General features: G+C 39.1%; 1 protein-coding gene across 3 annotated transcripts in view; it reads left to right on the forward strand.

Annotated features, from left to right (window-relative positions):
- Positions 1 to 13,982, forward strand: part of LOC111141353 (GRB10 interacting GYF protein 2) — a 149,138-nt gene that overhangs the window by 46,537 nt on the left and 88,619 nt on the right. For all 3 annotated transcript variants that reach the window (XM_022493850.1, XM_022493835.1, XM_022493842.1), the window contains exon 6: positions 8,776 to 8,887. In XM_022493850.1, coding sequence (XP_022349558.1) covers positions 8,776 to 8,887 — 112 coding nt within the window. The remainder of the gene's footprint in view (positions 1 to 8,775; positions 8,888 to 13,982) is intronic.

The following is a 13,982-nucleotide window of genomic DNA, read 5'->3' on the forward strand; positions in this document are numbered from 1 at the left end:
ATCCCAGGACCCTGGGATCATGACCTGAGCCGAAGGCAGAGGCTTTAACCCACTGAGCCACCCAGGCGCCCCTGGTTTAATTTTTCTTAAAATTGTGTGTATTCTCCTGCCTTCTTTCCTTCCCAGTGATTACTTTGAATTGGATTATTTTTCTCATTTGTGTTTTAATATTTTCATTATGTGTTTATATATCCATATGCCATGAAAGTTTCATTTTATAGGGTTATAAATTTTTTTTTTAAGATTGTATTTTATTTGAGAGAGGGAGATAGCACAAGAGACCATAAGCAAGGGGAGGCAGGCAGAGAGAGAGGAAGGGAAGCAGGTTCCCTACTGAGCAGGGAGCCCGATGTGGGGCTCGATCCCAGGACCCTGGGATCATGACCTGAGCCGAAGGCAGAGGCTTTAACCCACTGAGCCACCCAGGTGCCCCAAGAAATAAGACTTCTCATATTGTGGGTATACCCCTCCCTTCTTTCCTTCCCAGAGATTACTTTGAATTGGATTATTTTTCTCATTTGTGTTTTAATATTTTCATTATGTGTTTATATATCCATATGCCATGAAAGTTTCATTTTATAGGGTTATAAATTTTTTTTTTAAGATTGTATTTTATTTGAGAGAGGGAGATAGCACAAGAGACCATAAGCAAGGGGAGCAGCAGAGGCAGAGGGAGAAGCAGAGTCCCCACTGAGCAAGGAGCCCGATGGGGGACTTGATCCCAGGACCCTAGGGTTATGACCTGAGCTGAAGGCAGACGCCCAACCTACTGAGCCACTCAGGTGCCTGGGTTTTAAATTTTTTAAAAAAGATTTTATCATTGTTATTTTTTAAAGACTATTTTATTTTTTTTATTTTTTTTTTTTAAGATTTTATTTATTTATTTGACAGAGAGAGGTCACAAGTAGACAGACAGGCAGGCAGAGAGAGAAAGGGAGAAGCAGGCTCCCTGCCGAGCAGAGAGCCCGATGCGGGGCTCAATCCCAGGACCCTGAGATCATGACCTGAGCCGAAGGCAGAGGCTTAACCCACTGAGCCACCCAGGCCCCCCAAGACTATTTTATTTTTAAAGATTTTATTTATTTGTGACAGAGAGATAGCAAGAGAGGGAACCCAAGCACAGGGGAGCTGGAGAGGGAGAAATAGGCTCCCCGCTGAGCAGGGAGCCTGATAAAGGGCTCGATCCCAGGAGCTGGGATCATGACCTGAGCTGAAAGTAGACGTTTAACGACTGAATCGCCCAGGAGCCCCTAAAGATGTTTTTTTGAGTAATCTCTACATCCAGTGTGGGACTCAAACCTATAGCCTGGGATCATGAATCACACGCTCTTTTGGCTGAGTCAGCCATGTGCCCATAAAGATTTTATTTTTAAGTAACTGTGCACCCAACATGAGGCTTGAATCTATAAGCCTGAGATGGAGAGTCATTCACTCTACCTACTGAGCCAGCCAGGTGTCCTTGTAGGGTTATGAATTTTATATTGAAGATGGCATACTATAGTTTTTATTCTGCAGCATGTTTTTTTCTTTCAGTAATGATTTTTATTTTTCTAAAGGTTTATTTATTTGTCAGAGAGGGAGAGAGAGAGTGAGTATGCACGTGCACGAGCAGGGGGAGCAGCAGGCAGAGGGAGAAGCAGTTTCCCTGCTGAGCAAGGAGCCCGATGTGGGACTCTCTCCCAGGACCCAGGCATCATGACCTGACCCAGAGGCAGAAGTTCAACTGAGTGAGCCACACAGATGTCCATCAATAATGATTTTTAGATTTATCTGTTTTGATACACATAGCTTTATTTTGTTCATCCCTGCTGTATAGTATTCCATATGTGAGAAAATCCCTAGATTTTCTACTCTCCTCTGGTTATATATTTAGGTTGTCTTAAAATTTTGCTGTTGCCAATTACGCTGCAGTAATCATTCTTAGACCTGTGTTTTGAAATTGAATTTGTTGGATTTGGTTCTTTGTGGGGTTTTTTTGGTTTTTGGATTTTTTTTTAAGATTTTATTTAGAGTATGTGTGACTGTGGGGAGTGATAGAGGGAGAGGGAGAGAGAATTTTGAGCAGACCCCACACTGAGCCTGACATGGGGCTTGATCTCACATCCTGAGATCACAACCTGAGCTAAAATCAAGGAATAGAGGCTCAACCAACTGAGCCACCCAGGCACCCCAGTTCTTGGTGTTTTTTTAAATGTAATGTGTTTTTTTTTTTTTTTTATGATTTTATTTATTTATTTGAGAGAGAGACAGTGAGAGAGAGCATGAGAGGAGAGAAGGTCAGAGGGAGAGGCAGACTCCCCATGGAGCTGGGACCCTGATGTGGGACTTCATCCCAGGACTGTGGGATCATGACCCGAGCCGAAGGCAGTCACTCAACCAACTGAGCCACCCAGACGCCCTGTAACATGGGTATTGCTACATTTATTTCTATAGTGATTTAAGCCATTTTGCACTCTTACTAGCCACATATGAGAGGTCTCATTTTTTTTCTGTTTTACAGATTTTATTTATTTATTTGGCAGAGACACAGTGAGCGAGGGAACACAAGCTGGGGGAGTGGGAGAAGGAGAAACTGGCTTCCTGCTGAGCAGGGAGCCCGATGCGGGGCTCAATGCCAGGATCCTGGGATCGTGACCTCAGCCAAAGGCATCCGCTTAACAACTGAGCCACCCAGGTGCCCCAGGAGGTCTCATTTTTATGCAGCCTTCCAGCTCTTGGTTTTTAAAGTTTGGCTGAAACAGTGGTTGTGATAATTGTTTTTTATATTTCACTAGTCACTAGCAGCTTGAGCACCTTTTCATATCCTTATTGCCATTATGGTTTTTGATTTGCCAGTGTTCTTTGTCCATTGTTTTATTGGATTGTTTGACTTTCATGTTGATTTTATGATTCCTTTATATTTCCCTTAACATCAATAAAAATCTTACTGTTATTTTTAATGAAAGGTACTCAGGGGCACCTGGGTTGTGCAGGGTACTGGGATTGAGCTCTGCATTGGGCTCCATGCTCAATGTGGAGTCTGCTTGAGATTCATTCTCTCTCTCTCTCTGCCCCTCCCACTCATACTCTCTCTCAAATAAATTTTTTTTTTAAAAAGACTTTAGTTACTGACAGAGCACAAACAGGCACAGTGGCAGGCAGAAGCAGGCTTCCCACTGAGCAGAGAGCTGGACATGGGGCTTGATTCTAAGGTCCTGGGATCATGACCAGAGCCAAAGGCAGATGCTTAACCAACTGAGCCACCCAGTTGACCCTCAAATAAATAAATCTTTATTTTATTTTAGAAATCTTTATATTTTATATAATTATAGAAATCTTTAAAATAAAGATTTATTTATAAAATAAAAGTACTTGTAGGAAATACAGAAAGGTATAAAGGAGAAAATCTTACCCATAAACTCACCATGTAGGGATAATTACTTGTTAACGTTTAGTATGTTTTATTGTAGTCTGTTTTCCTTGTGTATCTCTAGTTGTGAAAATATAGTAATATAGACTGAGTCCAGTAGCATATTGAAAGGATTATACACCGTGACCAACTGAAATTTATCCCCAAAATGCAAGGGTGGTAGAACATAAAATCATTGTAATAAACCACTTAATAGAATGAAGGAAAAAAACCACTTGGTCATCTCAGTTGATACAGAAAAAGTATTTGAAAAATTCATCACCTTTCTTGATAAAACTTAGAGTGAACTGAGACCTCAGGGACTTCAGTGTACTGAGAACTGAGGGACCTTCATCTGTATGATTAAGGGCATTTGTGAAAAACCCACAGCTAATATCATTCTTAGTTGTGGAAGACTGAAAGCTTTTCCCCTAAAATTGGGAACAAGAAAAGGTTACTTGCCTTTACTGATTCCCAGCATTGTGTTGGAAGTTCTAGGCAGAGCAGTTCGGTGAGAAAAAGACATAAAAGGTATCCAAATAGGAAGAGAAGTAGAAATTATTTCTATTTTTGGGTGACATGACCCTACATTTAGAAAATCCAAAACATAAAATCCCACACATAAAAAACTATTAGCACTGGTAGATGAATTTAGCACAGTTGTAGGGTACAGACAGCCTCAACACTCCAAAATCAGTTGTATTTCTATATGCTAAAAATAACAATCCTCAAAGGGAATAAGACAGTTTCATTTACAATATAATAAAAAATAATAAATTACATAGTAATAAATTTAACCAAAGAGATGCAAGAGTTTTTTTTTTTTTTTATATTTAATTTTTTGACAGAGAGAGGGAGATCACAAGTAGAGAGGCAGGCAGAGAGAGGGGGGAAGCAGGCTCCCCTCTCAGCAGAGAGCCCGATGTGGGGCTCAATTCCAGGACCCTGAGATCATGACCTGAGCCAAAGGCAGGGACTTAACCCACTGAGCCACCCAGGGGCCCTTATCATGTATTTTTGCAAGGAAATATTAAATATGTCTTCCCCCTTTTAAACCATTTTTAAGATTGTTTTTTTTTTTTAAGATTTTTATTTATTTATTTGACAGATCACAAGTAGGCAGAGAGGCAGGTAGGGAGAGAGGGGAAAGTAGGCTCCCTGGCGAGCAGAGAACCCAACTTGGGCTCAATTACAGGACCGAGCTGAAGGCAGAGGCCCAACCCACTGAGCCACCCAGGCGCCCCTGTTTTCCCCCTTTTATACAAGTGATAATGTACGTTAAGCATTGTTCTGCACTTCCAACATTGAATAATTTTATTGAAAAAATTCTCCGCAAATTTGGCAAAATGTTCTTCTATTGTTTTAGTTTGCATTTCTTTCCCCAGTGTAGTGACATTTTTCAGATGTTTGCATTTGTATTTTTTTGTTCTTGTCTTTGTTGATTTTTCTTTGGATATTAGTCTTTTTCTAGTCTATGTATGCATTTATGTAAGCTAACCCTAATCCTAGCCTGTTTCCCAATTTTTTTTTTAATCTTTTTTTTTTTTTTAATTTTATTTATTTATTTGACAGAGATCACAAGTAGACAGAGAGGCAGGCAGAGAGGAAGGGAAGCAGGCTCCCTGCCGAGCAGAGAGCCCGATGTGGGACTCGATCCCAGGACCCTGGGATCATGACCTGAGCCGAAGGCAGCGGCTTAACCCACTGAACCACCCAGGCGCCCCTGTTTCCCAATTTTTTAAATTGCACTTAATGCCTTAGTATATCAGTTTCTAATCTTTCGTGATTATCTTGCAACTTTTTAAGGTATTTATATATATTTTTAATAATTTCTCTTTAGTTTCCTTTTAATTATTTCCTAGACTTCTTAGAGATTAAATGGGCCAGAAAAGCTTTTTAATATGTAGGAAGGACTTGCTTCTAGTTACCAAAACATGATAGATATTTTAATCAATAGAATGAGTAATTGATTCATCCAGAAACATCCTGTAACACTTCTAAGAAATTAGAATTAGTAAGTGCCAAATTTTTTGTAAAATCAGAGATTATTCAGCAGAGTGCTGCTGTGAACTCTTATTTAACAATTTGAAGAAGAGTCAAGTTAGGTTTGCCCTAATACCTACACAACTAAAGTAGCTTTGGAATGACTAAGGAGGTAAATCTTCATTCTGCTTTTATAATGGAAAGGTTTATTTCAAAGGGCTAATAAGGTCTGGATAGATACTGTGATTATGGTAGTTACAGAAGATCATGAGGTCCATTTTTGGACTCATTAAAAATGTATCATTTTGGACTTCCTGACACTTGGTGTTCTTTGTTTATAAAATATGCTGGAATAGGGGCACCTGGGTGGTTCAGTCGATTAAGCTTCAGACTTCGTGATGGTGGGTTAGGTTATGGTCTCATGGGAGGTGTGATTCGCTTTGTGCTCAGTGGGGAATCCTCTTGAGATTGTCTCCCTCTCCAGCTGCCCCTCCCGCCACTTGCATGCATGTACTTACTTTCTCTCTCAAATAGATGTTTTAAAAAAAAATGCTAAAGTAGAGCAGTGTTTGAAGCTGGCAAAAGATTCATTAACATTTTGATGTTTGTCCTTTGGATGACCAGGCAACTCCTTTAGGGATTGTTTCAATATTTGAAGACTAGAATTTTGCATATTTTTTCACCCCATGACCCTTATGGGGGAGGTGAATATTTCTCATAACCTAAAATAGCTTCTTGCATATATTAAGTTTCCTGAAGGAGATATTTTCTCTTTAAAATGCAAGTTAATTTTGTGCTCTTTCTATATATGTGTGTGCTTGTATGTATGTATAAAATAGAACTAAGAAAAACAGAATTTTTTCAGTTTATTTGGGTGATCTCTATACCCAACCGGAGGCTCGAACTCACACCCCTGAGATCAAGAGTCATGTGCTCTTTTGTCTGAGCCAGCCAAGCACCCTGGAAAAAAGTTTTCTTAAAATAAAATTGATGCTTAAACATCTTGTCACTGTTTTGGTTTGGCATTTCCCTTGAATATATTTCTCAGTTTGAGAAGGATGATGTAGCTGCTACCTTATTTAGATTGTTGTATTTTATTGATTTGACATCAAAGAAAATTACTTATTTTTGGATAGATGATACATGTATATATATAAAAAATTCAAAAAGCACACATAGTGAAAAGCAGTTGTGTGAATCACCCTGATTCTACCTACCTACTGTTCCTCAGGAGTAGCCACTATTTCAATTTTTTTGTGTTTCCTCCCAGGGATAGTTAATAATTCTGCAACTACTTACATATTTATTCCTATACATGCATAAACATAAATGACACATAGTTGTGTGCATAGTTCTACATTTCACTGTTTTCACCTAAACATGTATTGAGGAGATGATAGCAAATACTTGTTCAGCTTTTAATGTGTCAGACACTGTTGTAAGCACTTGTCACATCATGTGTTAAGTGCTGGCACCAACCCATGAAGTAGATGTAAATATTTTTCCTATTCACTTTATCTAGATGAGGAAAATAAGCACAGAGAAGTGGAGTAAAGGAACCACAATTCAGTTTCAGACAATCTGGCCTTTCTGTGATCCTTACTACTGCTATGCTTTATAACTTTGTGCTTGGTTTGGTTGACCATATGAAATTGCAGTTTTCGTGGATGAGAATTTGGTTGAATATTAGGAATATTAGTGAGTTCAACCCAGTAAATAGAGTTGCCTCATTTTTTAAACAACTGCATAGAATTCCACATGTAGATGGCCTTTTTTTTTTTTTTTTGGAAAGTCAGGTGTGTGCCCAAGGTGGGGCTTGAACTCATGACCCCAAGATCAAGAGTAGCATGCTCTTATGGACTGACCAGCCAAGTACCCCATGATTTTTAAATTAGCTCCCATTGATTGATACTTAGGTGGTTCCTAAATTTGATTTTACAAAACATTCTGCAGTTTAAGATCTTTCTGCTTTTGTGATTTTTCACATGTGTTACAAGAGAATTGTGTCAAAGGGTATAGACATTTGAATACACTTTGAGAAATTTTCTTCCAGATATGATAGAAGTTTGCACTTTCAACTACTTTGTGTGAGGGTATAGGAAAGCATATGCAAGTTTCCCTGCATCCTATTGATAAGTACATTTGCATTTTATACATGTTTGGTAATATGTTCATCTGCATGGGATCCTGGCATACATAATGCGGTTAGCTCTGGACTCTGTTTTTCCAGTGTTAGAATATATCAATCTAGATTTTGGGACTTTGCTTATGACCCTGAGATCATGACATGCGCTGAAATCAAGAATCAGATGCTTAACCAGCTGAGCCACCCAGCTGCCCTTCCATCCAACTTTTAAGCCTCACTTCTTGCCCCTCTGCCACGAGGACCCTTAGCTCCAGCCATGCATAAGTTGCATTTTCTTCATGTACCACAGCTCTGCATTTTTACACAGATGGCTGTAAGATTCTAAGGGTACAGAAAGTATTCAAATAAGCATATATTCCAACATTCTCTGAGTTTAAAATGCTGCTGCAGATTTTTCCTTCAAATAGCCAGGATTTTTATATTTTTATAAATCATATTTAAGATTTTAAAAATCACTTCTTACTCTTCTTTTCCTAAGACCTTTGCATTCCATTTATCCAGAAGTGTCAGCTAAACATTTTTGGCTCCCAGGCTTCCTGTGTTCTTGTGTCTTCCTCTTCATATTTGAAGGTTTCCCACTAACTACTATCTTATTGCATTTGGCCCTATCCAGATTGGTTCTGGATGCAAGTTCAGGCTTATGACTGAGAGATTAGGGTTTTGTTCATTTTTTTCAAGCATTCCTTTCCCCGCTCCGTTAAGATGGTTGATCTTATTTATGTAGATTCTTATTTGGCCCTTATTTATTTATGATTCTTGTCGTTCTGTTAAATACTACTTGGAGTTGCTAATTCATGTTAGTGAGCAGAATAATGCAAAAATGATGATTTTTCTCCTTACCATGCTATTCTTGATTCATATTTCTTGTGATCATCTCTTGTTTCCACCTTTCACTAGTTAAAGAATCCTTTCAAACTGGATTTCTTTTACTAACTTTTCTCTATTACAGTGCATATTTACCCCATTTGTTTCTGGATACATAGAGCATTTAGAGATTATTTAGTATTTCCTCACAGAATCTAGTATAGTACAACGCATTGGTGGTTTGTGTTTGTTGATCTGAACTGTTAATTTGAGATTTACAGGTAAAATCAGGTTTTGGATCATCTTGGGATGTGGTGTAGTTACAGTTTCCCATTGCTTGTATTAATGAGATGCCATTTTATAGTTGAAGTGGGAGACGGGGAAGAGCAACATATGGTTTGATCTGTTTCATCCATTTTTTCTTTCTTTTTTCTTTTCTTCTTTTTTTTGGCAGAGAAACTTTTCCATGTCTGTAAATAGTGCTGCTGTCCTGCGATTGACAGGACGAGGAGGAGGAGGAACAGTGGTGGGGGCTCCTAGAGGTCGAAGTTCTTCAAGAGGGCGAGGTGAGCTTATTCATGTGGAAAACGTGATAACAGAGGGAGAGAGAAGTCACTTTAAACATATTTTAATACTTGATTTTTAAAAAACTGTTTTTTGACATTAACTGTATACTAAGTGTCCTGAACATTTGTTTTCTGAACCATTTTTCAGGGTATCTGTTCTACAACCCCTGATTTGGAGGAGAGAAGGGTAATTCTTGAGTGTGAAGGATTTGAGATGGTCCTAGTTAACTTTGGCAGAACTTTATCCGTATTCCTCATGCCCAGGGACCCTTGCACTTTGCCATAGCTCCCAGAAGTGTCTTGGCTGCTGGTGAGGCACTGAAGTCCCTGTAGGCCTCTATGACACAGGATTTCTGTATAAGGCGGTGTGCCAGGAGTATCCCCAGCCAGAAGAGAGACTTTAGGAAAAGCTGCCTCATCAGTACTTGGGCTCTTTTAGAGGTAGAGCAAGAAATAATAAGCATTCACTTATTTAACCTATGGTTTTATAGATTTGTCTCAGAAGAATTATTATTTTGATATTACTTTTTTTTTTGCTGTCTGTTCTGTTTCGTGTTCACTGATTTTCTGTAACATAAAGATGTTTTGTAATATAAATATTTAGCATTTTTCTCTTAAGGTGGTTAAGTCATAGCAGTAGCCTAAACGTATCCTGTTAAGTTTTTGAAGAGGTGCTTTAGAAGTGGAAAAATTGGGTATCTACAAAATTAGACGCCATTGTCTCCACATACCACACCACCTAGATTAACATGTTCAAGAGTGTGGAATATTTAAATTTTTTTTTTTTTTAAGATTTTATTTATTTGACAGAGACACAGCCAAAGAGAGAACACTAGTGGTGGCAGGGAGGGGGGAATGTAGTGGGAGAGGGAGAAGCAGGGAGCTAGCGCAGGGCTTGATCCCAGGACTCCGGGATCATGACCTGAACTAAAGGCAGATATTCAGCGACTGAGCCACCCAGGCACCCCTCTAAATTCTTTTTTCTTAAAGTTATGCCTTATGAATAGAGTCATTTACATCTAGTCTTTACAGAGACTATATGAGATTATGCATTCCTGTGAAGAGTTTGCATTCAGTCATCCATTCAGAATGTGGGATTGCAGGTGTGGTGAATAATGAAGAGGCTAATTAAAGTTCTGCACCTGTAGGCCAGGTACTATTACCAAGGTGTCATGGTTTTTCCTTCTGAACTTGTCAGTCTCTAGAACACCAGTTTTTAACCTGAGGAGTTGTTAGAAAATACCTCTGCAACAGAATACGGGGTGGTGAGATTTAGGCGTGTGTGTACTTCAGAAGCTCTACATGCAGATTTCCACATGTAGTTAGGTTCCATTGGTCCAGAATTCATCTGAGATCTGCATCTTGGTGGTGCGGTGGTGTTTTGGAGATGGCTCTGGCCTGCTACTTTCTCCGGTGGGCTGGCAGCAGAAAGAGAGGTCACACTCAGGCAGTTTTGCCTCTTATGCTCTTTAGGGTCATCAGTCCTACTGAGATGATTACTCAAGAAGTGTGCCCCACAAACCCGCTGTTTTTTTTTTTTTTTTGATCCTGTATATTTAAAAAAAATTTTTTTTTAAAGAGGGGCGCTTGGGTGGCTCAGTGGGTTAAAGCCTCTGCCTTTGGCTCAGGTCATGTCCCAGGGTCTTGGAATCAAGCCCCGCATTGGGCTCTCTGCTCTGCGGAGAGCCTGCTTCCTCCTTTCTTTCTCTGCCTGCCTCTCTGTCAAATAAATAAATAAATTCTTTAAAAAAAAATTTTTTTTTTTTTAAAGAATTTATTTATTTGAGAGAGAGCATGAGAGAGGAGAAGGTCATAGGGAGAAGCAGACTCCCTGTGGAGCTGGGAGCCCGATGTGGGACTCCATCCCGGGACTCTGGGATCATGACCTTATCTGAAGGCAGTTACTTACTTAACAAACTGAGCTACCCAGGCACCCACGCCAGCTGTGGTATGAACTTCAAGGCATCACCAACTTTGTGTGCTGCGAATACTAACCACTCTCTCCAAACAGTCTTTAAAAAGTTCTGTGTTGAGAAACAAAGATTGATACATTTTTCCCTGTTTTGTGATTTCTTTGAAGTAGGGGGCTATCACATATTATCCTGCAATCAGAATTTAAACAGGGCATGTGTAAGATAGATACTGTGACAAAAGTAGTGACTTAATTGACATTGATGTGAACACATGGCATGAAACTAGCTGAATGAATGAACTGACTTTGGGAAAAACAGTTTTTTTAAAAAGATTTTATTTATTTATTTGACAGAGAGATCACAAGTAGGCAGAGAGACAGGCACAGAGAGAGGGGGAAGCAGGCTGAGCAGAGAGCCGGGTGTGGGGCTTGATCCCAGGACCCTGAGATCATGACCTGAGCCACCCAGGCGCCCCCAGGGAAAAACAGTTCTATACCATTGTCTGAACTGTGATTTCTTTTTCTAATGATTGCCTAAGACCATTATCTGGTTTTGTTTTTTTCACTTAGTACTTAATTTTAATTTGTTGGCTAAGTAATGATTATTATGGCTTTGTTTAGCATGGGCAGAGCTAAAATTAGATGATTATTTTGGCTCTTTTTAACTTGAGGAACTTTGATGTGAAAATTCACTGACTTCTAGACTTCTAAATATCATGAACTACTAAAATTTAAACAAACAAATGAGTGAGGAAACAAAGTTGTCATCTTTGTATTTTATCTGGTTAAGATGTTTAATAATACAGCAGATCTACATAGCTGTCAGCCACTTGTTTTCATCAGCATTAAAATGAAGTGGTGTGTGATGTGTGTTTATATATTTTTAGAGGAAGTGTATTTTATTCTTCCAAAGTAATCTGATGAAATCTTAGACAATAGGGTAGTTCTTTAAATACTTAGCTGTGTGAAAGATTTATCATGTTATGTATACTTGCTTTTTCTTTATCAGAACTTTATTTATAGATGATTTTGGTCCTTGTACTTTGGAGATTGTTCTTTATGTTGTACAAACTGGAGAGCTCTAGAATCTGATTATTTTTGTATGCCCACTCATAAAACTTTAGTCTGATACCTTGAGGACCAGTACCGATGCTAGTTAAAACTGGCAGAAAATATTTTGTCTGTGGTTTGCTTGTTTTTCTGGCAACCTGAAGGCTGTTTTTCCTAATCAAATTTCCAAAATAAAACTCGTTTTCAGGATGTCATGTACTTAATGGTTTACCTGAGAAAATTGTTCTCTTTAGAAGAGGGGACTTTCACCCTAAAAAAATCATCATTGTGGGAGTTCACCACAGTGTTATGTTTGGTACTGTTTCAGGATTTTAGATAAAATGTATACATATCCTAAGGAGAGAGGTACTGGAACTGGGAGTCAACCTTAAGTTGATGTATATTTAGATTGACAAAACTGGAAGATAACTTTAAGATTATTATAGGTCAAGCCTAGTCCTCACTTCCATTTTATAGATGAAGAAATGGATTATCTGGATTACTTAAAAGGGTGCCCAGTGTTCCTAAGATTACCCACATACAATTGTGTGTGTTTCGTAATAAGGTTGAATAAAGTACAACTATATTCTGAGGTTTTGATAAACTTTAAGGAAGAAATAGAAATTCTGCTGGATATTTGCAATAATTATTTAACTCAGTTGTTTTTAGCTTTGGAATGCATTCATGCTTTTGTTCAAGATTCGTCATCATTTTTCTTCTTTTTTTTTTTTTTTTAAGATTTTATTTATTTATTTGACAGAGAGAAATCACAAGCAGGCAGAGAGGCAGGCAGAGAGAGAGGAGGAAGCAGGCTCCCTGCTGAGCAGAAAGCCCGATGCGGGGCTTGAACCCAGGACCTGGGATCATGACCTGAGCCGAAGGCAGCGGCTTAACCCACTGAGCCACCCAGGCGCCCCATTTTTCTTCTTTTTTTTTAAAGATTTTATTTACTTGTTTGACGGAGAGAGACATAGCGAGAGAGGGAACACAAGCAGGGGGAGTGGGAGAGGGAGAAGCAGGCTTCCCACTGAGTAGGAAGCCCAATGAGGGGCTCGATCCCAGGACCCTGGCATCATGACCTGAGCCGAAGGCAGATGATTAAAGACTGAGCCACCCAGGTGCCCCCATCATCATTTTTCTTTGGGTCGGTTTACACTGTTAAAGAAGTCACGCTACGGATGATGGCTAAGATTTGCTCTAAGTACAGCCCTGAACTCCCCACCCTTTCCCAGTTTTCTGACCTGTGTGTTGAATACAAATGGTGCATGTTAGTTGAGAAAACCTCACATTGCACAGAAAGTATAAAGCTAAAAGTTCATATTTGCTTTCTGTCCCCACATCAGCAATTGGATGTACATTCTTCCAGACTCTAACTGCAGCTCTATCATTTGTATAAGTGGAGTTATTTATTTACTTATTTTTAAAGATTTTATTTTATTTATTTGATAGAGATTACAAGTAGTCAGAGAAGCAGGCAGAGAGAGGTGGAAGCAGGTTCCCCGCTGAGCAGAGAGCCCGATGCGGGGCTCCATCCCAGGACCCTGAGACCATGATCTGAGCCGAAGGCAGAGGCTTCAACCCACTGAGCCAACCAGGCGCCCCAAGTGGAGTTATTTATTTAAGTATGGGTCTTTGGCATGCTTTTGTTATTCAACAGGATCGTTGTAGATTTCTTTCAGTGTCAGCGTTTTATCTTCTGTGGCTTCATAGTGTTCTCCCAAATTATTTTATCAGAATTAATTTATTGATTAGGTCGTTTCTGGTGTTTTACATTGCAACAAACTCCTTAATATATATTTATTTGCATATTTGTGTATTTCTGTTAGGATAAGTTGTAGTTAGAATTGTTGAGTTAAATTTTGATGGATCTAACCACATTGCCTTCAGTAAAAGCCAGTTTACCCTTGAACACCTAGAGCCTCTCAGTCCCTGCATTTGGCACATTCTCACCAGCCCTCTGGTTCATATTTGGTCCTGATACTTTTCCTATTTGAAGATTTGAGCAAGGGGGAAAGAGTGCCTTTGTTGCTGTGGAATATCCTTTATGGGTTAGTTCACAAAGTAACAAACCCTATGAAATTAGCCTTTCTGTGGAGTTAGATAAATTATTTTACCATTTATGCTTGGCTTTTA

The sequence above is a fragment of the Enhydra lutris genome, unplaced genomic scaffold (assembly GCF_002288905.1).
Source record: "Enhydra lutris kenyoni isolate GAN:26980312 unplaced genomic scaffold, ASM228890v2 scaffoldscaffold1, whole genome shotgun sequence".
Lineage (NCBI taxonomy): Eukaryota > Metazoa > Chordata > Mammalia > Carnivora > Mustelidae > Enhydra > Enhydra lutris.